Source organism: Copadichromis virginalis, linkage group LG19, assembly GCF_057382275.1.
Source record: "Copadichromis virginalis isolate Kocher_CV1m ecotype Utaka linkage group LG19, C_Virginalis_male_GT1.1, whole genome shotgun sequence".
Lineage (NCBI taxonomy): Eukaryota > Metazoa > Chordata > Actinopteri > Cichliformes > Cichlidae > Copadichromis > Copadichromis virginalis.
The window spans coordinates 35,653,202-35,680,741 of NC_140636.1; the positions used below are offsets into that span (position 1 = coordinate 35,653,202).

The 27,540-nt window shown below is 41.0% G+C and overlaps 4 protein-coding genes and 1 long non-coding RNA gene across 8 annotated transcripts in view; 2 read left to right on the forward strand and 3 right to left on the reverse strand.

Annotated features, from left to right (window-relative positions):
• Nucleotides 1-34: 34 nt before the first annotated feature.
• pld4 (phospholipase D family member 4) lies at nucleotides 35-11,336 on the forward strand. Of its 2 annotated transcripts, none has more exons than XM_085442563.1 (11): nucleotides 35-183; nucleotides 349-415; nucleotides 510-664; nucleotides 8,584-8,767; nucleotides 8,860-8,980; nucleotides 9,070-9,197; nucleotides 9,291-9,491; nucleotides 9,654-9,793; nucleotides 9,888-10,056; nucleotides 10,147-10,243; nucleotides 10,333-11,336. In XM_085442563.1, the coding sequence occupies exons 2-11, from the start codon at nucleotides 365-367 to the stop codon at nucleotides 10,533-10,535; spliced, it is 1,449 nt and encodes a 482-aa protein (XP_085298689.1). In that variant the 5' UTR covers nucleotides 35-183; nucleotides 349-364; the 3' UTR covers nucleotides 10,536-11,336. The 2 variants fall into 2 exon arrangements, with proteins under 2 accessions (XP_085298689.1, XP_085298690.1); XM_085442564.1 differs by having other exon boundaries at nucleotides 9,891-10,056.
• LOC146686705 (uncharacterized) lies at nucleotides 2,770-7,230 on the reverse strand. Of its 3 annotated transcripts, XR_014916954.1 has the most exons (5): nucleotides 6,915-7,230; nucleotides 5,704-5,767; nucleotides 4,880-5,624; nucleotides 4,626-4,707; nucleotides 2,770-4,139 (listed from the first exon to the last, which is right to left on the reverse strand). It is a non-coding gene; the product is annotated as an uncharacterized LOC146686705 (long non-coding RNA). The 3 variants fall into 3 exon arrangements; XR_014916953.1 differs by having other exon boundaries at nucleotides 5,488-5,767; XR_014916952.1 differs by having other exon boundaries at nucleotides 4,880-5,767.
• A 1,448-nt stretch (nucleotides 11,337-12,784) lies between the features above and the next one.
• Nucleotides 12,785-15,163, forward strand: srp14 (signal recognition particle 14). The gene is made up of 5 exons (XM_085442023.1): nucleotides 12,785-12,924; nucleotides 13,634-13,706; nucleotides 13,813-13,925; nucleotides 14,009-14,041; nucleotides 14,165-15,163. Exons 1-5 carry the CDS (start codon nucleotides 12,901-12,903, stop codon nucleotides 14,252-14,254), a joined length of 333 nt encoding a protein of 110 aa, XP_085298149.1. The 5' UTR covers nucleotides 12,785-12,900; the 3' UTR covers nucleotides 14,255-15,163.
• On the reverse strand, nucleotides 14,758-25,509 carry xgb (x globin). Its single transcript, XM_085442022.1, has 5 exons — nucleotides 25,039-25,509; nucleotides 22,173-22,280; nucleotides 16,764-16,884; nucleotides 16,394-16,474; nucleotides 14,758-15,426 (listed from the first exon to the last, which is right to left on the reverse strand). The coding sequence occupies exons 1-5, from the start codon at nucleotides 25,206-25,208 to the stop codon at nucleotides 15,307-15,309; spliced, it is 600 nt and encodes a 199-aa protein (XP_085298148.1). The 5' UTR covers nucleotides 25,209-25,509; the 3' UTR covers nucleotides 14,758-15,306.
• A 624-nt stretch (nucleotides 25,510-26,133) lies between these two features.
• Nucleotides 26,134-27,540, reverse strand: part of LOC146686708 (pleckstrin homology domain-containing family G member 3-like) — a 30,296-nt gene continuing 28,889 nt past the window's right edge. The window contains exon 19 of the mRNA XM_085441016.1: nucleotides 26,134-27,490. Coding sequence (XP_085297142.1) covers nucleotides 26,841-27,490 — 650 coding nt within the window. The 3' untranslated portion in view covers nucleotides 26,134-26,840. The remainder of the gene's footprint in view (nucleotides 27,491-27,540) is intronic.

The following is a 27,540-nucleotide window of genomic DNA, read 5'->3' on the forward strand; positions in this document are numbered from 1 at the left end:
TTGTTACACTCTACCCCTCCCCATGCTACAGAACTACCCAAAAAACCTGAAACGAAACTGAAAATGGGAACTATGTTGTGATATATTCAGCATCAGAATTCACTTCTGCTCATATTTGGGGGGAAGTTTGGAGGAAGAAAACAATCAAGTTGGCTTAGAAGAAACTTTTAAAGAGTTCAATCTGTAAGTTTCTTTTCATTACTTTAAAAATGAATCCAATTCCAAAATGAAAACCATCTGGAATAATTGCAGAAATGAAGATGATTTGGTTCTTATCACAGATGTGAGCTCTCTAATTTGTTTATCTTCTGTCCGACACGGTAACTTCCTGCTTTTGGTCTCTAACAGCACTTGAAAGGGGAAAATGACCTCCTCGTATAGCAGCCTTGATGACAGTAACGATTCAAACAAAAGGGTAGGGCAGCATCAAACATTAAAAAGCAAACTATGCGCTTTCGTGACCTTTCTTACTCTTAAAGCTCTCTTCCTCTCAAACCTCACCTTCTTAGACCAGCTGCGTGAAGCTACTTGCGATTGTGGCATGTCTGACTATTTTGGGAGTTTTGCTCGCCATCATCGTGCTGGAGAGACCTCCACCTCCCAAAAACCACGAGATACTCCCAGGTGACGACGGCTGGAGCAATTTCTCTACTGATCAGTGCAGGTAATAATCCAGTAATTACATCACGATCTTCTTAACTATCTGCTGCACGGCTTGAAGAAACATGTCCACATTTGCTCACTGTTTCGGAATCAAGTCGTGATTTCGCCGTGTTTGTAAAGTGGTGCGTTTTTAAACTTTATTTGGCCTCATTCTCTGATTATTTTTTTAACGCGCAAAATCTACCACAGTTTCCTCTTTATGTGTAATAAATATAAGGAGGAGGAGGCTGAGTGGCCAGGTGTTCCTCTTTATGTGGGACTGGACGTTATTCCTTATCAGCCTGACCCACGGTTTGATTGGCTCTAGCTTGCAAAGTTAAACACTGCAGCACAGACACTTCACTGGAATTTGACTGTAACCTAATTTTAGATGTGGAAAATAAAATAGGACAGACTGCGATCTTGTATCACCTGCAGACTATTTTATTCCACCGCGGTAAAGTGAGCCGTCATTTGTGAGCCGCGGTCAAGCCAGCCGCCTCCTATCCGCCGCATAAATTTCCTTGCGCTTTTACACCAGTCTTTACGGTAGCGCCTTTTCGCTTTATATCCTGATTGAAAGCCTAGACCCGCGCGCGCGCACACACAAATTACAATGGAACAGCCCAATACAGCCATCGTGACAGTCTGGTTGCATATTCAAAAATTCATTAAAAATCATTCTTAAAAGTTGATGCCAAGCTTTCAACACAATCCTCTTCTCGGACACCTACTTTACCTCTGGGCCAGTTTTTACCCAGATTTACTGTAATATTACTCAGAAATCACAGTAAACTCATATTCAGTGCAATACAGTCAATACACTACAATCATGTTTATTTCAAAAATTCATTAAAAATCATCCTGAATAGTTGAGGTCCAACTTTCAACAGATTCCTTCTCTGGGACACCTACTGTACCCGTGTGCCAAGTTCCATCCAGATTTACTGTAAAATTCCTCAGAAAATAAAGGACATTTATATGCAATTCAATACAGCCAATACACTACAATTATGGAAATTTCAGAAATTCATTAAAAATCATCCATAGTAGTTGAGGTCCAACTTTCAACAGATTCCTTCTCTGGACACCTACTGTACCTGTGTGCCAAGTTTCAGCCAGATTCACTGTAATATTCCACAGAAATTACAGGAAACTTGTATTCAATTTCACCGTCAAATTAATAAAGCTTCTCCGATTCTGACTTTTCTGTACATATGTAGGTTATGTATTTCAGAAATGTTCGTTTAGATTTTGTATTGCATTCTTTTTCATTTTAATACCTTTTCTAAAAAATTACACTAAGTTTAGAAAATAATGTGATTCTCGCAGCAACCCTTTTTGCATTAGTTTTGGTATTTGTTGATTAAGATTACTATTGATCAGTGTATGTAATTCTTGTTTTTGCTGTTATTAGTTAGTACTTTTAATTTGGCGATACTTTGTTACGTTCTTCTAATTCTCCCCTAACTGCTTTTAAATTACATCATCTCATCCGCTGTATAGTAAGTAAAACATATTCCATTCTAAACCTTGCGGTAATCTTTAAGAACATATTTTTAAAAACTGAAACAAATTGAAAAATATTTTTTTTCACAAAACCTGGTCAATTAAACATAAATCAATATGGTTATCTGCAATTTCAATGGCGATGTATATCAGAAGTGAAATTGTTCTATAAAAGCAACAGCTTTCCTTTCATTGTTACTATTTAACACCATTAAATAGAATTTAAACACTTTGTTCATTTTATTAACTGTATTGCTTTAGGTTCAATTGACAATATTAATTTGAATTTAATGGCACCATTTAGATTGCGTTTTGGACCTAATTAATTTGATTAATTATGATTTAATTAATAGTTTCATCTATATGCTAAATGTTTAGGTATCAACAAAACAAGTCTAGAAAGGTTCCTGAGTTGTCATCTATACATTGTAATTAGGTGTTTGGACCTTTCAGAGGTCTTCAGCAAAGGTCTAACACTTAACTACAGAGTACAGGTGACAACTCAAAAACCTTTTTACACTTGCTCACACGTTACCATTTATAACATTCAAGATCCTTGCACTTCAATAGAAAACTCTTACACCAAAGCTTACATAAAGTGTAAATGCAAAAAAAGGGTGCTGCATCAACAACTTTATTTACGGTGAGCCTTAACAAGGCAAAGCTTCTACAGGGAACAACACTGCATAAGGCAATATTAAATGCTTAAAGGGCATGACCAAAATTTAAACACTGGAAACAACTTTCCGAGTTTCAACAAAGTGACATTGTAGTGTGCCGTAAGATGTCAAATTCAATACAACTTGTGATTATAGTCAGATCTGCAGATTTACCACAGCAACTTAAAAATCACTGTATAATGCAATTACAGAAAATATTTAAGTGACACAAAAAGGTAAAAACGATTTAGTCCCCAGTTACAAAAATCTGATTCAGAATTATAAGTTTTCTATTATATAATAAATTTTACAATTAAAAAAATGCATATAGCAAATCTCAAAATATTCTTAATTAAATACTAAGACCAAAAATCCAGCACTTAACTTGAGTACAGGTGACAACCTTAGAACCTTTTCACATTTGTTTGCACATACACTTTAACATTTATAACACTCAAGATCCTTGACCTACAATGGAAACCTGGTACACGAACTAATATGAAGTGTAAATACAAAAAAAATTGTGTTGCTTTAACAACTTGAACAAAAGCCTTCAACGAGGCAAAGCTTAAACAGGGAAACAACACTGCATAATGCAACATTAAATGAAGTGTGTAAAATAAAATGTAAACATCTGAAACAACTTTCCAGTTTCAACTAAGTGACAGTGTAGTGAGGAGTAGGATGATTTCAGGATCTACAGTTGTAGGTCTGTAATGGCTACAGTCTGCAGAATTACCACAGCAACTCAAACTGAAGAAAATGTTGTGAAACAAGGAAATATATCCATCTGCGTAATTTTGTCCCCAGTTCAAAAAACTCAGTTTCTGAATTATGTTTTCTTTTCCACAATCAAAAGAAAAAAAGCATTCGGTAAATCTCTTAAATATTAAAGCTATGACAAAATATTTACAAACAAAGATCAACATATATATATATTTATGAACTTTTAAACAGTGAAACAGAGCACTTATTTTCGGAGACATTTCGATCTACAAGAGTCATTGCGTCTCCTTTTGGCAGAGTTTGTTCTTCAGCACTTGTATTTTGTTAGACAGTTTTTTGTCTTCCAGTCCCATGAGCACCTTCTGGAAGAACTCAAATGTGTAGCGACGTGGCTTTGGGTAACTCAGATTGAGGCAGTAAATTAGCCCAAACAAAAGTGCACACCCGCTCGCCACATCGTGAAGATCCTGCAAGACGGTGCATCTCTCGATAATGATGCCAACATCTTCAAGGGAGTCATCAGGCTGTGCTCCTTCATGGATTATTTTATAAACACGCCAAATCCATCCTCTCAAGCTCTTCAGCTTCCATCACGTTGAAATCCTGAAAAGGACAGATATATTTTAAATCTGTTGTATTTTGGTCATTGCATCATCTATCTATTCACTCCATTTTAGTTCAAATGGTCCACACTATCCTAATTACACAGATCCCTGAATGAGACTGAGGAGAACAGACCAAAGAAAAATGTGGATTTAAGACTATCACCAAATAAAGACCAAGAAGAAGATACATGAAACATGGACAGAGGGCAGAAGGAGTATACATTAATAATATTATCAATATTCTGCTGACCAGGGTCATTTTCTTTAGTTTTGCATAAAACAATGTAAGTGAATGGAAACAAAATCCTAGTATTTCCCATGCACTTTATTGTTGTAAGCTAATTTAAAGAAAACTGATTGCTGCCAGATCAGGAGAATGCCTGGGCTTGTTTAGAAAATACATTTTTCAACTTACAAAACTCTGGGAATTATGACAGTCAAAATTTTACTGAGGGGTGGAATATCCCTTTAAAAATAAACTTACTGATGAGATTTTCAGGGTTCTCATTCAGGTATATAATCACAGCTTTAAGGATGCATTCACGCTTCACTTCGATTCGGGAACTCTAAACAAAACAACACATGCATGGCAATTACTTTTTTGAAGTTTTTAGAGACCCCCACAGAACTTAAGCCAATTTTTATTGTTGTTTAACCAATTCATAATTGTTTCTAAGTAATTTTAAACATGCTTTTTGCAAGCAAGTAGTATTTTGTGTTAGAGAATGAGAAGCTTACCAATTCATTCCCATAAAGATTATAAGTTATGAGTCCAATTACACTGATTGCGATACATTGGGTCGCGGAAAATGCAGCTTTAGCGTGGTGTACCACCCGAAAAGTGTTGTTGCATAGGAGTGCTGTTCAAAGGAATCAAAAACATTTTGATAGAGATTTCCAAAAATTAATGACAAAAACTACACACTGTCACGTTAGTATGAGGTATGCGGGCTACCACCACATTTGCAGTATTTATACCAAGTTTGAGTGAAAAAAAATAATCTATTGTGTCACTGAGTTGTGGCGAAATGTGAAATGTTGTCTGCCTTTGTCTTTTCTCAGTGTAGCTAATTATTCCTTTGGACAATTAATGAGTAACAAAAAAAAGAAAAAAGCTACAATGCCAGCAGCGGCACTTATGGCCTCTAGGGGCATGAGTTACTTAGTTCTGCTTTGTGTCAGGACCAAGTCCAGAATATAAGCCAAAAGCGAGATGAGAAGTATAACGCAGGAGAGAACAAGCATAAAATGACCCAAGAAAGTTAAAAATACAGGTTAATAACCAGACCTGAGATCAACCTGCAACTAATCTATTAGTTACAGAACATTATAACAAGACAGAATACCTGTGAATTGTAGACAATGCTGCTGTGATCCGCCGCGCTGTTTCCCCTCCTTTTTTTCGTAGAATCTTCATCAACTGGTCAGAGTACTGGTCAAGACTGCTCATGAATGTGGACAGCAGTGGAACTGTGGTGATAACCTAAAAGACCAAATAAGAGAATTCAAAATGTAAAATTGCGTATTAAGGAAAAAGTAAATAATATGAAAGCATTAGGTACCTTCAACATGCACTTTTGGAGCACAGCTCAAATCTCCGCAGCTCCAAATTCCACAACCAGCAACCTGAGAGAAAAAGAAAACCAGAAAAAATGAATCGTGTACAGTGAGACACATGCAAAGGGGTAGCACAGAGATGGTCTAAACTTAAGAACAATCCTGTTTCTTTTAAAATGTATTAATAATACAAGTTAAATTTCAAATGCTCCAAAATTTCTATTACTCATTTCATAAATCTGTTCCTGTGAGCACGTTTACCATTATATACCGGAGCAGCCCAGTCTGTGAACGTGACCCTTTGAAGGTGACCCCCACTTGCCCCCAAAAATGAAATCAAGTATACTGGGTGGTTAGTGCTCCGTTTGTCGGTTTGTGCTGGTAAAATCATCGTTTGTATCGCTAGGTGTCAAAGATATTACACTTTTATTTAATAGGTCATTCAGAGTTCATCCCCCCCCCCCCCAGCAACACGAAAATGGCCCAAAATAGGTCAAAACATGCCACAAAATGCTCGGGCGCGAGCGAGCGTTTTCTACGACGCCTACATCACGGGGCGCGTGCTTGACGCCCTTGACGTCACCGCGAAAAAGTAAAACATTAGTAACTGGTTAACCTTAGCAGCACAAATGTTAATTTTAACGGCACAAACAAGCACTAACCAAGCAGAGCATTTTTTGGCCTATTTTTGGCTGTTGTCGTTTTGCTGGGAGGGGGCTCTTCAACTCTCAATGACCTATTAAATAAAAGTGCAATATCTTTGACACCGTAGCAAACAAACGGAGCACTAACCACCCAGTATACTTAATTTTGGGGGCAAGTGGGGGTCACCTTCAGAGGTCTCTTTGAGACTTGATGCGCGAAGATATGCAAACTACGCAGCTAGCGGTTCTCTTCAGTGAAACAGACGGGTCCTCAACAATCACTGCACATGTATCCCAATTCTTGTTCGGGCTAACGTTCTCCTAACTTGATAGTGCAATAAAACAAATAAAATAAGTGTGCTATTCGGAGTTCGAATGAAATTTTAAACGCAGATGGGACAATATTCAGATGTGCAGTAATATCGAATATGCAAATGAATGTTTCCAATGCTAGCAAAATGCTACAACCTACAGAACACATACTGCCCACATATTTACCGGAAAAATATACGCCATATATTATCACAAAGTACTAGTTAAATTATATTCTATTAAAAATAGGAAGAAATTACCTTAACTCCAACGGATGAATCGTGATTAATCCCTCTTTCCAGACACGTGGCCAAAGCACACTGTGGCGTAGGTGAAGAAGGTCAATGCGTATGCGCGAAGATTTTTTTCATTCTCTGCGCATGCTCAGAAAGGATGTGGAAAGGGCTCTTTGGATTTAATTAAATGTGTTCAATAAATTGGAAATATCAATATTATTTAACATTAAAACGGTATAGAATTAATTAAATCAAATTTAAAAATATTAATTACACCCATAAGATTAACAATTTTAAGTATATTGAACATAAAACTAAGAATTAATTTTTAAAAACCCCATGTTTCATTTCTTAGAGTGTACTCAGGATGATTTTTAATCAATTTTTGAAAATTGACATAATTGTAGTGTATTGGCTGTATTAGATTGAATATAAGTTTCCTTTATTTTCTGAGGAATTTTACAGTAAATCTGGATGGAACTTGGCACACAGGTACAGTAGGTGTCCCAGAGAAGGAATCTGTTGAAAGTTGGACCTCAACTATTCAGGATGATTTTTAATGAATTTCTGAAATTTCCATAATTGTATTGACTGTATTGGGCTGTTCCATTGTAATTTGTGTGCGCGCGTGCGCGTGGGATATAAAGCGAAAAGGCGCTACCGTAAAGACTGGTGTAAAAGCGCAAGGAAATTTATGCGGCGGATAGGAGGCGGCTGGCTTGACCGCGGCTCACAAATGACGGCTCACTTTACCGCGGTTTTATGCCCACAAAGGTAAAAGCTGCTTCACTGGAATGTCACTGAAGCTGCCACAAAGAAAAGGAAGTTCTTTGTTACAATAAAGGCTGTGAAGCTATGTGACTAGCTAACCAGGTGAAGTCACTTATTCTCAGGGGATGTTGCCATCAAACGTCAGGTTTCTTTTAAGGTTTGTAGAAAGTTGGTAAAACGTTCAAAAAAAATGCATAGAAGTACTTGATGTAATCGTTTTTTGTGTGACTGTCTTTCACATTGTTTTTGATTAACTCCTTTGTTTTGCTTCATTGAGGTTTGCTGGCATTCATTTTTGCACACCTCTCTTAAAGCCCCCCATAGCATTTCAGTCAGGTTGAGGTCTGGACTTTGTGCCATTTCAGCATCTGGATTCTTTTGACTCGATGCCACCAAGGTGCAGGTCTGCAAAACAAGCCCAAACCATCACCTGTCCTCCCCCGCGGTTGATAGTTGATATGAGGTGTTTGTGCTGCTGTGCTGTGTTTGGTTTTCGGCAAACATCTCCACTTTGCTCTAGTCTGTCCAAAGGAAATTGTTCCAAAACTCTTGTTGTCTGTTCAGATGCAACTTTGCAAACCTAAGCCATCGAGATATTTTTGGAGAAAAGAGCCTTTCTCCTGGTAACCCTCAAAATCATTTTGCTAGTAGAAGCAAGTGTTTGTTTTAAGTTCATTTGCAGTAATATTTTGACTCTACAAAACATCAACTTTGACTGTTTTTAAGGATATAGAGGTTAAAGGGAAGCTGTAATACCCCTTAAAAGGGGTAAAAGCACCTCATAGATGTCAGTTAAAGCTTTGGATGAGTCTACAACTCCACATCTGTAGACTTAAAGATTAAAAGTTACTTTTTTCAATTTTTTCCACTTCAACTTCCAAAGAATTCCCTGAGCAGATGTCTTTTTTTAAAAATCCTGCAGCATGGCCCTTGTGGAGAGCATTCCCGAACATATGAAATACAAAGGCAACGTAACATTTGGGATCCCTCTTGAACAAGTCTGGAACAATCTCATCTCAGTGGCAACAAACGAAGTGGATGTGGTCTCTTTCTACTGGACGTTAACTGGGGAAGACATCAGTGTCAACTCTTCCTCTGATATGCCCGTGAGTTACCAGCTGCAGTGGATAGTTGTGTTCCTCAATAAAACATCCCTACAAACTTTTTTCTTCTAATGTTTTCATTGTGTCCTTGGCAGGGAAGGAACATCCTGAAAGAGCTTGAAGAGCTTCCTTCGAGGAATGTGACTGTCCGAGTGATAACGAGTGTTCCCACCGTCAGAACAAACTCCACCGATTTACAGATCTTAAAACAAAAAGGTTTGCTTTCTCTTCAACAAAGTCTTGTAGGCCACCAACTCTTTGCACCAGCTTGACCTTGACCCTTGTCTTTTTCTTCCTGCCTGCAGGAGTTCATGTGAGAAAGGTGGACTTTGGCCGCCTTGCAAACGGCGTTCTTCACAGCAAGTTCTGGATTGTCGATAGGAAACACGTGTTTATTGGAAGCGCCAACATGGACTGGAGGGCTTTAACACAGGTGAACGCTCACATTAGACAATCAAAGGTACTTTGCTATTTTGAACCTTTAGAAACGCTGCTAAACAATTTAAAGAGTTACTTTTAACTGCAGGTGAAGGAACTAGGAGTTGTGATCTACAACTGCTCCAGTCTTGCGAAGGACCTTCGTAAAATCTTCCAGTCCTACTGGGTGATGGGTCAACCCAACAGCTCCTTGCCACAGCCTTGGCCTGCAAACTATAACACAGACATCAACAAACAACACCCCCTGCTGGTGAAAGAGAATAACATCTCCACCCGGCTGTATGTGGCAGTAAGTTCATTAGGTTTCAGTTCCTTTTTAAAGGATACTGTTAGGTTTTCTTTATCATTAATAGAGAAAGGGTTGTACTCTGCAGCTATGTCTACAAAAACATACTTAAAACCTGTGGTTATGAATCAAGTGCTCCTGTTGATTTCTTGTGTTTCACTCCAGGCTTCTCCTCCATCCTTCTGTCCTCCATCGAGGACTCAGGACCTGGATGCTATTCTCTCCATCATCTATGGGGCTCAACACTATGTTGATGTAGCTGTCATGGAGTACTTCCCCACCACGCGCTTTGACAGGCCTCGGAGGTTAACTTAACCCTTTACAGAAAATACTCCACATTAATGATCCACATCGTTTTCCTCTGTTTTCCTCACTCTGAAATCCTCGGCTTTCACTCAGCAGATACTGGCCGGTCATCGAGGATGCCATCAAGACGGCCGCGTTCGAGAGGAAAGTGCAAATCAGGATGCTGATCAGCTGCGGGCGGGATTCTGATCCAGACATGTTGCCTTTTCTTCAGTCTCTAGCCTCACTCGACTCTCCTCAGCAGCATATCAGCATCCAGATAGTAAGACGCAACATGGGATACATGAAACTCCTGAAGATGATTGCCACTATTTTAAAAAAAAATTGTGTTTACGCTCCTTTCTTTTTTCAGAAACTCTACATCGTCCCAGTGGCAAACCAGTCCGATATTCCATTTTCCAGAGTCAACCACAACAAATACATGGTGACTGATAAAGTAGCTTATATCGGTGAGAAACACAGTTATTCTACAAATGTGTCGTTGCTCTAAGTAAGTTGATGGAATCTCTGACCAGGTTTATGCTCTGCTGCTACCCAGGTACCTCTAACTGGTCAGGAGACTACTTTCTTACCACCGCTGGAGTGGGCCTGGTGGTGTCCCAGCATGCATCTCAACCTGAAATGAAGAATACGACCCTGTACAGTCAGCTCAAGGCAGTATTTAACAGAGACTGGTATTCAGAGTTTGCTGTGCTCCTCGATGACCTGGGACACCACCCAGACTGTTCACTATCGAGATGACTGAAGCTCTTTTATGAATCTTAAGTGCATTTCATGACATTCAAATCCCAGTTGGGACACAGTATTCTGCTGTTTTTATGACCTTTTTGTCAGGAACGATATTTTTAATACAACTGTCACATATGTTAATTAACCTACTAAATGTGTCATGCTACAGTTCTGACTGAACATGTTTTAGTACATGTGCAGTCAGATTTACAATGTTCTTTCAGGCGCAGTGTGATCATTCACTGCTGAGCTGATTGTTTTAAAGCATGATTAATGAATATCAACCATTGAGTGCATTTTAATGTCATGGTTAAATATGTAAACATGCATGAGACTTTTGTGTACCTGTGGCTGCAGTATCTAAGTAACACTGACCAGCACAGCACTACAAGGCCATGCTTACACCTGCTGGTCTGATCAGATAAGCGCAGGTTTGATGGGGAAAGTCATCAAAGAAAGGCTGAGAAATCCACCAACTTTTGCCAGCACAGGAATATTGGTTGAATGCGCCAGCACAATCCTGGAGTTACAGGCAAGGGCAGTGGAAGCTGCAGCTGTGCAATAAGAACCTCATCTTTGTTTCTGATATGTTGCATGGATGTCCTCTGTTTGTTTGTGTCTGCAATTGTTCAGTTTGTTGGTAGATTTTTGTACTTTTGTTTGTGTTGGTCTTTGTATATGTTTCCACCCAAGTGTTGGAGATGCTGTCAGATGGGGTGAGATCTCACACTATACAGCAGCTTCCTGTGGGGTACCGCTTGGACTGCTGATCTGTTTTGCATAAAGAACAGTGTAATAAAGATATGGTGGGAAGAAAAAGAATCTGATCTTTAGACTTTTTTTATAGTGTCAGTTCACAACAGTCGCTTTGAGATGCTTTAACTTCGTGAACCATAGTGTAAGGTAAGGACACCATAGATTAGAGAGAAAACTCAAACAATCAGACGATGCACCATGAAGAGCTTTTGGGAAAAGTGGGGAGGAGGAACTCCCCTTTAACAAGAAGACACCTTTGTCAGTTAGCCAGGTTCAGGAAGACACCGTCATCTACAGTGACCTGTTGGGGATTCAAGGGAAAGAGAAGAGAAGAAAGAGAGCATAGATAGACAAACAAAAAACAAAGTATGGTGGGGAGAATGCCAAGGCTATCTTGGGGAGGTCCCCAGTTGCCTGAGTCTATAACAACATAATTGAGGGACACCTGATCCAACTCTAACTGTAAAAGTCATTAAAAGTTGGTGTTAAGCCTAATCATAAAAAAGAGAGTGTTCCTGTCTCCTGAATCCAAACTAAGGTTTCCCAACAGCACAACATCCTGACAGCTGAAAGCTCTTCTTTGCAATTTGCTTTTGGAAACCCGAGAAAAACACAAGTAAGCCTGGAGTCTGAGAAGGCAGTGGTCTATTGGGATCATATGCGACTGTGAGGTCTTAAAATATGATAGAGCCTGATCATTCAGAAATATGTAAAGTAAGATTGGTGTTTTGGGTGAGCTTTTTCTCTCTTCTTCTTTCAGTGACCTCTGTACAACAAACATAGTCATTTGTTTTGCAGGCTAGCTATAGTTGAGAGAACAATGTCACACACTACCTCTGTATCTGTATCGGGCGATCGTGGCTCAAGAGTTGGGAGTTCGCCTTGTAATCGGAAGGTTGCCGGTTCGAGCCCCGGCTTGGACAGTCTCGGTCGTTGTGTCCTTGGGCGAGACACTTCACCCGTTGCCTACTGGTGGTGGTCAGAGGGCCCGATGGCGCCAGTGTCCGGCAGCCTCACCTCTGTCAGTGCGCACCAGGGTGGCTGTGGCTACAATGTAGCTGCCATCACCAGTGTGTGAATGGGTGGATGACTGGATATGTAAAGCGCTTTGGGGTCCTTAGGGACTAGTAAAGCGCTGTATTTATATAGCTGACGGCGGAATTTATGGATATTAATGTACAAATGTTTCCTTTAAAACAGGGGTGCCCAATCCCAGTCCTCGAGAGCTACCGTCCTGCAGCTTTTAGATGCATCCCTACTCCAACACAGCTGAATCAAATGGTTTGGTTACCTCTTCAGCATGCCATCGTGTTTGGCAAAGGCCTGATAACAAGCCATTCATTTGATTCAGCTGTGTTGGAGTAGGGATGCATCTAAAAGCTGCAGGATAGTAGCTCTCGAGGACTGGGATTGGGCAGCCCTGCTTTAAAACTTCTTACAAAACAAGTGTGTCATTGCTTGTTTTTGCCCTCCCGAACAGTAGGCGGCAGTGTGAGGTAAAGCTATCGCGCACAGGTCATGAGGTCGCAGGGCGGGGCTTCGGCTTGTGCAGTAGGCTACGTGTGCTTCACAGCAGTTATCTTGCGGTTAGTGAGTTAACACCACAACTGAAGTCAGAGACATGGTGCTGCTGGAAAATGATTCGGTAAGAGCAAATATACCTCGTTAATAACTCGGCCTGTTGTTGACTATGCGATAGAAGCAGACATTGTATTCTTTAGCTGTCGTAAAGCTAGCTTGCTAATAGCCACAATGTTAGACACGCCAGTAGGCAGATTGAGATTAGCAGTTAGCTCTGAAGCTAAGACTGGTCTTAGACTTTAAAGTTGTACTTTCTGGCATAATTTGATTGTTCAGGTCAAAACGGAGCTAACCGAAATCAGTAGGTTCTCAGCCAGGTGTTGTTAACATTATCTCCAGCTGCCACTTGTTAAATTGGATTACACTTAGCTAAACTGTTGCAGTTTTGTGGAGCAGTGCAGTAGCATTAAATGCTTGAAATGTCTTGTCCTCTCGTCTCCTTTTATGTATTAGCGTAAGATTAGCAATAGTGAAAATAAGTAATAAAAATCTTATTGTTACGATTAGGATTAACGGTTTCATAAAATATTACTAGTAAGGCAGTCTGTATCATCTATCGAGGCCAATTCTCTAATCGGTACTTTTAAATAAAATAATCTGGATCCACACCGAATTTAAACTAATTCTTCCTCCACCAATGCTTCACCTTCTCACCAAGTTTCATGAAATTCGGCGGTGTAGTTTTTACATAATCTTGCTGACCATGCTTAAACTACTTTGCATGACTGTTAGCTTGATTTCACATCTTTTTTCTTTCTCCTCCTGTTGTCCAGTTTCTCACAGAGCTGACACGGCTCTTCCAGAAATGCAGAACATCAGGCAGTGTTGTCATCACATTAAAGAAGTGTAAGTGGGTTTTTCTAAAAGCGACAACCAAGCTGTGAATTTCCATGTTTCAAAATGTATTTATTTATATTTATGCAGTTTTAATAAGAGTCTTTCATTCTTCCAGATGATGGGAGAACCAAACCGGTGCCCAGAAAGGGCCATGCGGAGTCTTTTGAACCTGCAGACAACAAATGTCTCCTCAGAGCGACTGACGGCAAGAAGAAAATTAGCACAGTGGTGAGTTGCTTTAAGATTTAAATTTTGAGATGCTTTGCCGTCCCCACAGCTGGTTAATCCTGATTTTTCACTTATAATTTCAGGTCAGCACCAAAGAAGTTATCAAATTTCAGATGGTAGGTTGAGCAAGTTTTCATCTAAAATCTTTTTTGATCTCCATATAAGACTGAAACTACCATATTTTTCTTAAAGTTTTGCCTCTTTGATAAATCCACCATTTGTACTTCTTTCATTTTCAGGCGTACTCTAACCTCCTCAGAGCTCATATGGATGGACTTAAGAAGAAAGACAAGAAAAGCAAAAGCAAGAAAACCAAAGCCACCCAATGAGCAAGAGACTCTAAGACAACCTTGGGTACCTAAACTGGTTCGCACTGAGGGGAGTGGGAGAGGGCTCCATGTGATCTGCAGCCCCCAATCTGCTTTCCTCCCATTCATTCAAGGCCTCAGATTCACGGACTGCTTTGATATTATGCCATTGTTTGCATGATAACATCTCATCCCTGACTGCCCAGTGCCATTTGGAACAGAAAACTGAGGATTTCTCATTCATCATCTCCACCATTTCTGCTTCGGGACCAGATTCTCAAAAGTTCTGCTGCCTCTGGAGCCCGATGATTAACAGCCCTTCACTCTATTTAATTGTTAGAGCATATTTATGTTATGTTGCCAGCTAAAAATAAAAGTTGTGCTAGCTCATTCTAATTCAGCTGGTTTTAGATGTTTCATTTTTTTCTTTTTTCATGAAATTGGATTTAAATGTCAGTTTGAGTTTTCACGTAGAACCAAATGTCCTGTTTTGTTTTTCTGGTGGGGTCAAATGTCATGTACTGTATTTTTTTATTATGTCTTTAGAGGCACAACTAATATTCTAGTCACTGTTTTTACATACCGATACCAAGCTGTTAAACTGGCTGTCTTAAATACTTTAACACCAATATGTATATTACAGCTTCAGCTAATGTCTGAATGATGTCATGATTTGGTTCAATAGTGCAGAAAATGTTGAAAGCTGCAGATTTACTGAAAGCATGTTTGAGTTATAAATACAGAGAGGAGTATTGGCTGTAATTCAGATGCCTTTTTTTGTTTATCACAATCACAAAGCATGTTTGACTGCAGCCAGAAAATGTTTCCACCCATTTGTGTTTGTCCCACCGTGATACCAGAGTCCTGCTCTCATACAAGAGGACAGCAGCAGAATTTAAATTCAAAAATAAAGTGCTTTCTAAACAGTCACAGCTCGTTTTTGTCTGTTGAAATACTAAAGGACCAAACGTGAGCAAGACGGAAAACATTACGGTTAATACGCTATTTACAAACTGCATTTTTGTGCTGTACTGGTGATAACAGTCTGTGTGGCGTTTAAAAGAAGTGCTGTCTCATAGCGCTGTGTTTCTCTTGTCCGGTCTTTCCTTCGGGGATAGCGCGAGCTGGCGCTGCCGGGCGCTCTCTTCCTGGTATCCCTGGTTCATGAGGCTGGTCACAAACTGGAACATGGTCTGGATCAGAAACAATAAGCATTACACACATGCTGACCCTTGAAGTGTGAAGCTTTTGTCATCAGGTTTTAGCAGTTCCCTCTTGTGTGTAATTTAATACACACTTTCACAAACTTACTGCACTGTGAGATAAAGGTCTTTGAGAATCACCTTGTTGGTGAAAACATTTCATGTCTTTAAACTGGTGTTATCTTTGGCATTTTTAAAAAGGTTTTGCTTTGCCAATTCAGACAAAGACATGGGAACAAATCGTTTGTTTTATTTGACAGGCTTCTAGTAACAAAGGGCCTAAAGATACGATTTAAAATGAGTTCATTGCTAAATTACCTGTTATGTGTGGACATAACACTCCCCAAATCCCTCAATTTAAGCTTCTTTTTTGTGCTTGAATGATTCATAGGTTAGTATTAAGTGGCTTAAGAAACACACACACAGAATACAAAACATTCCTCTGAAAATGTTAAGGTAGGACTTGACTGACGTTTTGCAAATGTATTAGCAGATTATGAACTTTAAACTTTGCTGACGTGTGACAAACCAGCATTAGCCACTAGAGAGCAGGAGAGGGTCAAAATGGAAAAGGATGCACAGTTTTTATGTGGATATTATACTTTAGATCTAAGCATTTGGATTTTTCTTTACAGCTGTTAAAACGTTTCTCTCTGGGCAGCATCAGCAATCTTTCATTTAAAAAAAAAACGTCTTAGAGTGATAAAACTCGTCGTGACAGAAACACTTTCCACTTGCTCAGCACCCTCTTGCATGGTTCAGTGAGATGTAGATTTTACCATCAGTCAAACTTGTGTTGCATTAGTCTCCATCTTGACATATAACGCGGAGCATTAAGGAAGGGAGTCGAGCAGGAACCAGCGTTGCTGCTGTGATGGTCGCAGCCATCACATCTATTCCACGAGGTTATTTAACCAGAACGGGAGGTGGAGAGACTCACAGGTCACAGGCTCCTTACCTTCCACGCCTCCTGCAGCTCGGCCGTCCACCTCTCCTTCAAGATGGGCTGCACGGCGCAGATGAATTCTGCTCCGACATACTGGGAAAAAATAAATAAATAAATAAAAATAATAATGTGAGATGCTAATGTGCTCATGGATTGTTATGTGCTATTTGCAAGAGCGGGTGGGTAAAGCATTTTTGCAGATTGGGGATGTGCGTCAGCTAATTCGGCTGCTGTGACTTTAGGGGTCTCGTTATATAATGGCTAATAAAGCGCTACACCATCAGCACAAATTAAAAAATATGTGTACGCCTCTCCAAACAAAGCAGCATCACACACAAACAAACAGCAGCTCAAAGCTGTTGGGGATCATCGGGGGCCTTACGCTGTAGTACTTAGGCGGGGCGTTGTAATGATAATGGCTTTTCCCCAGCTCCAGAGCCAGAGCCTCCAGTCTGTCCAGCTGGTCCAGTCTAGCCACACTTTTTTCAATAAAAGACATCACCCTGCAACAGATTGAAAAACACACTCAGCTTTATCGATCCACCATTCAGTCGTGAATTAGCAGGGAGCAACTATCAGGTGATGCGCATCCACTGTAGATGACACTCGTCTGTGCTGAAAGGCTGCAGACTCTCATGCCAATGAGAATATATAAGATCGATGTGCATCTATCAGTTCCTCTGAGCTGAAAGCCAACCAGCTCCTCTCACAATACTTTATCCCTCCCCGAAGACAAATATCTCTCTACATAAAAGAACACAGTATCAGTTTTGTTTGTGTGAGTCTGTCTGTTTGCTGTAAAATATGTGTTTGATAGCCTCAAAGATGGAACAAAGGATGAGAGCTGATTTAGCTCCCTCCTAGTTCTGTCTCGCAGCCCAACCTGGACATTGGTGCCGATCCCCAACAAGTGCACCTGAAGAGCCATTTGGCTGTAGCGGTGAATTTATGAGCTGCTGGTTCAGGCTGGAATTCCGCCTGCGCCGTGGCTGCAGCAGCCCCACGCTACCCTCTGCACCTTCAGGTCCTCAGGCAGTAATTGGGTGTTTTGGCCTCATGTGTAGAAAAACACAGAGAGGCACGATGCACGCTGGGAAACAGCGACAAGTGCCAGTGATGGATGTTATGAGCTCCTTCTGCTTTGGACTGGAAAGCACCGAGTGACACTCTGATTATATGATAACCTGTGGTTTATTGTTATGGTGTGTGATATGCACAACATGGTTTAATCATCTGTTCTTGTTATTCTAGAACATAAGTCTTGTGATAAAGTTCTTTTGTGGTCTAAAAACGATCGTTGCCACATGAATGTACCTCATGTGGGTGATGTGTTTCTTTCACTTCAAGAAATATGGACATTTATTTGAGTTTGTGTCCCCTCCCCCCCCCCCCCCCCCCCCCCCCCCCCCCCCCCCCACACACACACACACACCGCCCTAAATACCCATTAGAGCACAGGGTGCTTGGACCCTAGTGGATATTTCCCCTAGGGGCTATCTGGAAGATTTTTGGGGAGCTTTTTTTTTAATATGTGAAAAACAGAAATAATTTGTTTTTAGGCGGTAAGCACAATCAAGTTATGAAATAGGCCCATTTGTTGCTACACATGGATTGAACAATATTAAGAGAAGGATGCACGCGTCACTGATGTTTTATCATTTGATTTATGAAAAGTCATGCGGTTGTTTTTTTGGAATCGGAAACCTTTACCGCATGAATGAATCATTTCCTATTCAGTCGATTTCTATTTTTTTTCCACTTGGTGTGTTTTATATAACATAAGTGTCATCTATTGTGGGATTTCCCACATACCGTTACCAGTCTGCTGTATCCCACTGTTATATTTGAAAATGCTCACCTAGAACACAAGTTCAGCTACATTACCTAAAGTGTTATTTCTGCAGACTGTATTTTCAAGAGTGCTTTCAAATTTATGTGAAGTGCTTCATAAAAGATCTCCATGCTGTAGCTGCTCAATAATAGTTATCTATCTATCTATCTATCTATCTATCTATCTATCTATCTATCTATCTATCTATCTATCTATCTATCTATCTATATATATATATATATATATATATATATATAACCACCGTGCCACCGTGCTGCATATATATATATATATATATATAAAAAAAAAAAAAAAAAAACACCCAGCACGCCCCTGCGGGCGGTTTATCCTTCAAGCTCGGGTCCTCTACCAGAGGCCTGGGAGCTTGAGGGTCCTGCGCAGTATCTTAGCTGTTCCCAGGACTGCGCTCTTCTGGACAGAGATCTCCGATGTTTTTCCCGGGATCTGCTGGAGCCACTCGCCTAGCTTGGGAGTCACCGCACCTAGTGCTCCGATTACCACGGGGACCACCGTTACCTTCACCCTCCACATCCTCTCGAGCTCTTCTCTGAGCCCTTGGTATTTCTCCAGCTTCTCGTGTTCCTTCTTCCTGATATTGCTGTCATTGGGAACCGCTACATCGATCACTACGGCCGTCTTCTTCTGTTTGTCTACCACCACTATGTCCGGTTGGTTAGCCACCACCATTTTGTCCGTCTGTATCTGGAAGTCCCACAGGATCTTAGCTCGGTCATTCTCCACCACCCTTGGGGGCATCTCCCATTTTGACCTCGGGACTTCCAGGTTATACTCGGCACAGATGTTCCTGTACACTATGCCGGCCACTTGGTTATGGCGTTCCATGTATGCCTTGCCTGCTAGCATCTTGCACCCTGCTGTTATGTGCTGGATAGTCTCTGGGGCATCTTTACACAGCCTGCACCTGGGGTCTTGCCTGGTGTGATAGACCCCAGCCTCTATTGTTCTTGTGCTGCCATGATTAGTGCCTCTGTGCTGTCTTTCAGTCCAGCTTTGTCCAGCCACTGGTAGGATTTCTGGATATCAGCCACCTCCTCTATCTGCCGGTGGTACATACCGTGCAGGGGCCTGTCCTTCCATGATGGTTCCTCGTCTCCCTCCTCATTCTTGGGTTTCTGCTGCCTGAGGTATTCACTGAGCACTCGGTCAGTTGGGGCCATCTTCCCAATGTATTCTTGGATGTTCCTTGTCTCATCCTGGACTGTGGTGCTGACACTCACCAGTCCCCGGCCCCCTTCCTTCCGCTTAGCGTACAGCCTCAGGGTGCTGGACTTGGGGTGAAACCCTCCATGCATGGTCAGGAGCTTTCTTGTCTTTATGTCAGTGGCTTCTATCTCCTCCTTTGGCCAGCTTATTACCCCAGCAGGGTACCTGATCACGGGCAGGGCGTATGTGTTGATGGCCCGGATCTTGTTCTTACCATTCAGCTGACTCCTCAGGACTTGCCTGACCCTCTGCAGGTACTTGGTGGTTGCAGCCTTTCTAGCGGCCTCTTCATGGTTCCTATTTGCCTGCGGGATCCCCAGGTACTTGTAACTGTCCTCTATGTCTGCAATGTTGCCTTCTGGTAGTTCAATCCCCTCAGTTCTGACTACCTTCCCTCTCTTTGTTACCATCCGACTACACTTCTCCAGTCCGAACGACATTCCAATGTCATTGCTGTATAGCCTGGTAGTGTGGATCAGTGAATCGATGTCTCGTTCACTCTTGGCATACAGCTTGATGTCATCCATGTACAGGAGGTGGCTGACAACTGCTCCGTTCCGTAGTCGGTATCCGTAGCCAGTCTTGTTAATGATCTCACTGAGGGGGTTCAGGCCTATGCAGAACAGCAGTGGGGACAGAGCATCTCCTTGGTAGATCCCGCACTTGATGGTAACTTGTGCTATGGGCTTGGAGTTGGCCTCTAGTGTTGTACGCCACATCCCCATTGAGTACCTGATGAAGGCTCTTAGGGTCCCATTGATCTTGTACAATTCTAGGCATTCCAGTATCCAGCTGTGGGGCATTGAGTCATAGGCCTTCTTGTAATCAATCCAGGCAGTGCACAGGTTGGTCAGTCTGGTCTTGCAGTCTCGGCTGATTGTTCTGTCTACCAGTAGCTGGTGTTTTGCACCTCTGGTATTCTTGCCAATTCCTTTCTGTCTGTGTCAGTATATATATATATATATATATATATATATATATATATATATATATATATATATATATATATATATATATATATATAACCACCGTGCCACCGTGCTGCATATATATATATATATATATATATTTGTGTGTGTGTGTGTGTGCGTGTGTACTTTAAAAAATTAGGTCAAAAGGGATCCCTGTCAATCCGATTGTTCAGTCTGACGTCACTAGCCGTGTCTGGGCCTAAACTCCGCTGCAGGTCCATATATCAAACGATCACTATGGCATTACTGAGAGTTGAAAAACTGTCTAAAGTCTTTCATCTTTAATAAAATGATCAGCGTTCTGCTCTACCAGGTGTAATAATTGAGTTTAACATCCAGGCATCCATGAAAACGGAATTTATGACATTTAACGGAGTTAGAAGTTAGCAGGGAGTTAGCTCGCTAGCTTCTATCTAAATACAATATAGCATGTCCTGACTGCGGGGTTTTGGAAACAAATTAAAACGTACAGCTCTGCTATCACTTCCAGCATAAATGAAGACAGAAAACTAAACAGCAGTGACGTTTGTAGGGTTACTGAAGTTGGGCTAGCTGGTATATAATGATGTGCTACATGACCGCTAGCGACACAGCTATGTTAGCATAATATAAACAAGCTAACTTTTTCCCCACTCGATAAAAGTTAACGTGAGTGTTCTCGGTGGTCAGGAACAAATGTAATCGCATGGCAGGATGCTGTAAAAGGACCAAACTTCAGCCAGGAGAACAACTGAGATAATCCATCCACAATACGAGGTTAGTCATTCATGTACTGCTGCATGGGCTGGGCTGCAGTTACATCCCAAGGTTTTAGAAACTGAGCTTAAATAAATGATTAGCGGTAATAAAAGCAGAGGGAGGTCAACAGTGATCACTGACTGTTTTAGGAGCTTTTTGAGATCAAATAGAAGAAAATACAAAACATTAAACATGTTAACAACACAAAAGCCATATTAAACGCAGACTACTACTAACTACTACTAACTACTTTAGACCCGGAAGTAGGATTCGTCATGTCATCACTTAATGACCGGATAGTTATCAGACACTGAACAATGAAAGAGTGAAATAATAAAACCTGTTGCTTCAGGTTGAGTGTGTCATCTGTTGGCAGAAGATGGCTAAAGCTAACAATGGTTCTAAGAAGGCTAAAGAAGCACATGGACAACAACCAGAAACTTGAGCTACTTCAGATTAGAGGAGGCAACATGACCCTTTGTTTGTTTAAAAATGTTTAATAAGGCAAGCTGGAGTAGCTATAGTGGAGTAAACTGCAGATCTATGCTAGGTTGAGATGCTACAAACAGGCTATCAAAATGGACCTAATCTTATAACACAATCAAAAGAAGGACTGATGCATGTCAGAGGGTGCAGAGATTGTTTTTGTCACAACAGATGGATGCTCCTCCCTCAGTTTGGTTCTGCCAGACAACCTCTTCCTGTTAAAAGAGTGTTCTTCCTCCCCACCATCACCAAGTAAGAACTGTGAGTTTGTTGAAATTTTCTTATATTTTTAGGGTCTTTAGCTTACAATATAAAATGCCTTGAGATATCTGTGATTGTGAACTAGTACTATAAAAATAAAACCATATATATATATATATATAGTAGCAGTAAATTTGAGTTTACGTGAAAGATATTGTCTTCCCCTTTGGTGTGTATGCTATGTTTAATTTGCTGTTTTTTCAGTGTTGTTCGAGATGCTGGTGTGTGGACGTGCTGGGATGTAGAGTCCGTGACTGACCGCAAGCCGTGCGCCCTGAGTTCTCGGCTGGTTCGCAACCTCTCCAGGTCCTCCACATCTCGGAAGAGGAAAAAGACGTCCTTGCATTCAGGATGGGTCTCAAACAACCTGTTTGCCATGACAACAAGTACAAGCAGCCATCCGTGAGCCTCTCAGAGCCACTCGTGTAACAGCCTGTCACATTCATTCCCACACCAAAACAAACCTCTCCCCCAGAGTTAAGATGATATAAACCCCAGAGTTTTAAGATGGACAGTCACACATTTATTATCCTGTTTTTGCTGTGCTGATTTCACCTCATCAGCGACGCAATTAGAGGATTTTCTCTCACCCTTGAGTCATTCTCTAAAATAGACACTTTGAATAGAGATCTGATTGTGCCTTTTGGATCTTACTCTAGTGCTGCTTATAGTCAGAGATCCTTTCAGTCTCCAGCTGAGGTAGCTGTGATTAGTCATGCTACCAGAATACACAGCTGCCTCCCATGGATGTGAGTGCTGTTGTGCTCACACTGAGATCTAAGGCTTATGGTAATTCTGTGTTTTCATCATCGTGGAAGAAAAGCATTGTGACAGGCATCTGAAATGTTGTCAGACAATCAGGGGAGGAAAATATAAGCTTAAAAAAAGAGGGTGACTGGGAGAAGCTGTTGATTTTAATTCACATAAAACTTAACGAGATAGGATAGGCATCACATTTCCACCGATATGAAACATCAGGTAATATCAGATACTCATCAAAGAAAAACTGTTTATTGTGTTTATTGTGGCTGATACCTGTGCAAACCTACAAAATGTGGGTTAAGGTAAAGTTTGATGTGCCCTGTTCTGAAGAAGACACTATTCAGAGCGTGTTAAAGCTCTGCATTACCAGAAGTAATTATGAGCTGATTATATTATCAGAGAAACAACAATAATTCTTAATTATTAGCTAACAACACAAATAGCACTGCTTACTGTGAAAATTTGTTACCTGTAGTGCTACACAGACAACTTGGACATGTACGGTGCTGATTTCTAACTCTGGGTTAAGGATTAATGGGAAATAATAACATGTAAAATGATGATGGGTGTGGCAGTTTTGCTGTTTTGCTTTTATTCCCTGTGGCCCTTTGAAAGAAAGCAATCCTGCATTTTTAAACCTGAGATTTAAAAAAAAGGGCACATGTACAACCTTGGAAGATAAAGAGATGGCTAGAGGTGCTGGGAGAGGTGTCAGAGACTCTAATGAATGCTGCAAAACATACCCATAGCTCTCTAGCCTTTACACAAGCTCACCAAAATGCCCAGAGGTCTGAGGAAGCATGCATAGCAGCATGTTTGTATGAGCTTTTAAGTACTGTTAAAGCACATCTTACTATCATGTCTCCCTGTTTCTTCCTCCAGTTTCTCTAGTCTTTATCATTTAACTGAATGCGTAGAGCTGACAAGTTAAGCAACATGTGGGTACACCATGCGCTTTATTACCTACAGCATCACACATGAGAAACGTGCACGTAATTGTATCTTTTTCATTCAGTTCAGCTGCACAAAGTTGAAGAAACAATGCTGTGATATTTGCACAGTGTTACTGTTTTTGTGTTGTTGTTTTTTTCAGTAGCAAAGTTCATCTGCGATGAGAGAGCTGGGACACTTTCCTTCTCGCTACTCATACCGAGATGCTCGCCAGCTTCACTGATGAAATTGAAGCTCTTATTTCACGACTGTCAGCACACCGGCGACACATAGACAGCTTGTTATTTTCTTCCATTGTTAATCTCTTGTGGACATGGAGTGTGCATGCAAGCATGCATAACATATGCAGACAACGTAGCACTCTGAATGGCTCAAGTGGAATTTTAATTGGCATTGCACAGACGTTGCATTCATTTCTGTGTTGTTCACAGATATGCTACTCCACCTTTGATGCACCTTACTTTGGGTAAATTTCACAGATAAAAATTCACTTGCTGAGGAGTAAAGTGAAAACACCAGTGACAAACAGGCAATTCCCATTTGTTGTTTCATTGTAACCATTGCTGTTCAATCAGGAGTTGCAGGCCATGGTGACATTTGTACCCTGGGGTGTCCCTGGCCCACGAGAGGCCCGTGTATTTTCAGGCCAACACTTAAGGTCAATCGCTTTAACTCACTCCAGGCATCTTTCATTGGGCTTCTGGCCACAAATAGTCTCTCTTCACTCTAAAGACTGACAGTCTACATCACCATATCCTCTCATTTGTTTCATTTCCCTGCCAAGTGCCAAAGGGCTAAAGATGTTTTCCCGGAAGCTAGTTATCATCCTAATTGCTAAAATGAATTTGCCTGATGGCTAATGCCTTTAATTGTATAGTACTATGGGAGACCCGGAGTTCTGATAATGTTATTGTTACTATCACGTGATGACATTAGGATGTGATTTGGAGTGATATGAAGGGAGGTGCGCGGGTGTGTGTGTGTGTGTGTGTGTGTGTGTGTGTGTGGGTGGGGGGGATCTGTTCCAAGCTTCCGGGGGACACGGAGACGGGGGAGGGAGTGATGGAGATAGAATTCAGGCATGTCATCATCACAGTAGCTCACCAAGATACTTTACAGACCCCTTCCTCTGCAGGTCACAGCGTTTCATTAAGCTCTGATTGGATGATCAGACTGAAATTAATAGACATTTTTACTTCTTTTTTTTCCTTCTTCTGCGTAACAAGCAACAACAAAGTGATGCAACCCATTAATACAGTACAATACAATATCTTAAAGGACTCAGTGTGACTTCATAAAACTAAAGAATTTATTATAACACCATCCCCCATCCTTACATACCGCTTCACTAAATTAGTATTTTATTCGATTCTGAATTGCCTGAAATTCTCCAAACATCAGAAAAGTCCTACCTGACGAACATAATAATCCCAACTTTGGCTATATCGTCCCGGATAACTTTCCACGAGTCTTTAATCATCTGAATCTGGTCCTCGCTGGGATACGCGGCAGCAGCAGCATCCTCTGAAGTCTTCTCTGCAAACTCGGATTTTGCTGCGAGACCTGATATTGCGCAGCCCATTCTTCACATGAAAGACGGAAAGAAGATTTTTTTTTTATTTATTCTATTTTGGGGCAATGCCAATCCAGGAAGATTTTTTTTTTAAAAAAGGAAAAACGACAGTTAGATACTTCGGTGCCAGAGGAAATGTGCTGGTGGTGACATCTGGTTTCAGTGCGCGTCTGGAGCTCCGCTCCTCCGCGTCAAGTCAGTGACCAGGATGCGAGCTGTGGTTGGCTCAAAATAAATAAATAAACCCTCGGTGATGCGCAAATATGACAAAGGTTTGGTGGCTTTATGGAGAGGGTTTCTCTCTTGTGTATTTCCGGTGTAACTCGATGTGTTCATGTCCGACTTGATGGAACTTTTTTTTTTTTTTTTTTTTAAACGAGGCGGCGCTCGGGATGACCTTTGCGGTCATTTAAAAATAATAAGAAATTAGCCAACACAAATGAACAGACTCATGAGACCACATTAACAATTATAGTTGCTACTGGCAGCTCCACCCGGATCTTATTCTAAAACATAGTTACAGTAACTATTACTGCCTCGTTGTTTGGGTGTCACACAGAGCTCAGTGCTCTACATGGAAAAGTAACAGGAAATGAGCCATTTGTTTTTCTAACTGAGGCCCTTTGCATACTCTCCTTACAGGAGTGGGCCTCCCATTTGATGATGATAATTTTTTTAGAGATATTTAAAAGCAGTTCTCATATATTGAGGACAAAACTTTGTCATAGAGCTCCTCCTTTATGGCATTGGTATCATCTTTTGCTTAGAACTGTTGCTCTTTGTTTTTGAAATAGAGCATTTCCTTACACCACAACAATAAATCCTCTCAACTCTCCTTTAAATGAATTTTATTTGATGTAAATAGAAGGCTGTCTTTGAAGCCACGTCAGCCACGGTATGAATGGATCTGCAGTAACGCACATTTACCAATAACTGACAAAGACATTTCTGTTTTTATTCAAAATATGGGAAACAGTATGAAACAGTGCATTATTAGTATTTACAAGAGGCCAAAATTTCCCAAATATACAGTTTTATAAATAACGTTTAAGAAAATATACAACTTGCTGAGAACGCTAAAGCTCCAGTGATGTTTCACACGTTTTAGAAGCAGCTACGGTAAATGACAAAGCAAACGACTGCTAGGATCAGTTGCTAAAAACAAAAGTAACAAAAAATGGCAGCAATCTTTGGTATTTGGACACAGGCTGTGCTAATAGCAGAGCTGACATCAGTCAGAGCTTCCCTGACAGTTACACAGAAATATTGCTATACTGACTGTAGCGAGAATCACTAACATTGGGAACCAAAAACATGGATATAATAAAGTACAACCAGTTCCCATTTCATACAGGAGATTTTATACACATTTCTACATAGACTTTGTGCAGACATTTACCCAGTGTGTAAATATTGTAATTCATATTTTATAAGAAGACAATAGCCATTAATATGTCTCTGGTGTCACACCGTGCTGCGATCATGTCAGGGTGTCTCCGATAGTAAAAACACTGCACAGTCACAAAGTTGCATTCTTTTAAGAGAATTAACATGAAATATGGGTGTTGGGACAAGTATGAGATATTTGTCAGATAATGTTTCAAAATTCTAATAAAAATATACGGTACATAAATCACATGTTCATGAACTTGTGCTTAAGTTCTGGAATTTCTCTCGTAAGCTTCTCACAAGTTTGCTCTCTGAGGTCTTCCCTGAACTCAGGAGATCAGACTTTGCTGCACTGTCTACGCCCTCTGGACAGAGGTTATCTCCTTCTTGTGCTTGGCTGACCTTAAGGCAGGTCCTGGCAGGTTCCTGAAGGTTCTGTACTTCATGAAGGGGTAAAGACACAGGCATATGGTCCAAAGATTTCCACCTGCACAGCAGGGGATAGAGTCGAGAGCGTTTCTGGTGTGGGGGCCAGTCTTCTACTACGGAGCCGTCACTGCGTGTGGTTTCAGATTGCTTTCGAAGTGTGTCAGGGTCTGTCACAGACCTACGAAGATCTGAGGAGCTACTGTATTTATGTTCACAGCCATTACACCTGTCCATCCCACTCAGGACTGTGCAGCTATGGGTTATTTTTGAGGAGTGGGATGCATCCGAGTATTTGGAGCGCAGCTCCTGAACATCAGGCCAATGGAAGGTCTCCATCTCCGGGCTCTGCGGGCAGGTAATTGTGCTCTGGGAGCTGGCTCCAGAGCTGGGAGTCAGGACTGGACTTGGAGAATGGAGTTCAGGGATAACTGCTTGACTGCAAACATTCGTGGGCAATCTTAGGCTTGGTTTACCTGCATACACACAGAAAACAGACAAAGAATGCCTTTCAGGTCTCTTTGCA

What these genes read in the sequence shown, in the direction of transcription:
- pld4 (XM_085442563.1), top strand. Translation starts at nt 365, where the DNA reads ATGACCTCCTCGTATAGCAGCCTTGATGACAGTAACGATTCAAACAAA. An exon ending in ACAGATCTTAAAACAAAAAG is followed by an intron (nt 8,981 to 9,069) that starts GTTTGCTTTCTC and finishes TCCTGCCTGCAG; the next exon opens with GAGTTCATGTGAGAAAGGTG. An exon ending in CGCTTTGACAGGCCTCGGAG is followed by an intron (nt 9,794 to 9,887) that starts GTTAACTTAACC and finishes GCTTTCACTCAG; the next exon opens with CAGATACTGGCCGGTCATCG.
- srp14 (XM_085442023.1), top strand. Translation starts at nt 12,901, where the DNA reads ATGGTGCTGCTGGAAAATGATTCG. An exon ending in AGAAGAAAATTAGCACAGTG is followed by an intron (nt 13,926 to 14,008) that starts GTGAGTTGCTTT and finishes TTATAATTTCAG; the next exon opens with GTCAGCACCAAAGAAGTTAT. An exon ending in AAGTTATCAAATTTCAGATG is followed by an intron (nt 14,042 to 14,164) that starts GTAGGTTGAGCA and finishes TTTCATTTTCAG; the next exon opens with GCGTACTCTAACCTCCTCAG.
- xgb (XM_085442022.1), bottom strand. Translation starts at nt 25,208, where the DNA reads ATGGGCTGCGCAATATCAGGTCTCGCAGCAAAATCCGAGTTTGCAGAG. An exon ending in CTCAGGGCGCACGGCTTGCG is followed by an intron (nt 16,885 to 22,172) that starts GTCAGTCACGGA and finishes AATCTGTTGCAG; the next exon opens with GGTGATGTCTTTTATTGAAA. An exon ending in CCCCGCCTAAGTACTACAGC is followed by an intron (nt 16,475 to 16,763) that starts GTAAGGCCCCCG and finishes ATTTTTTCCCAG; the next exon opens with TATGTCGGAGCAGAATTCAT.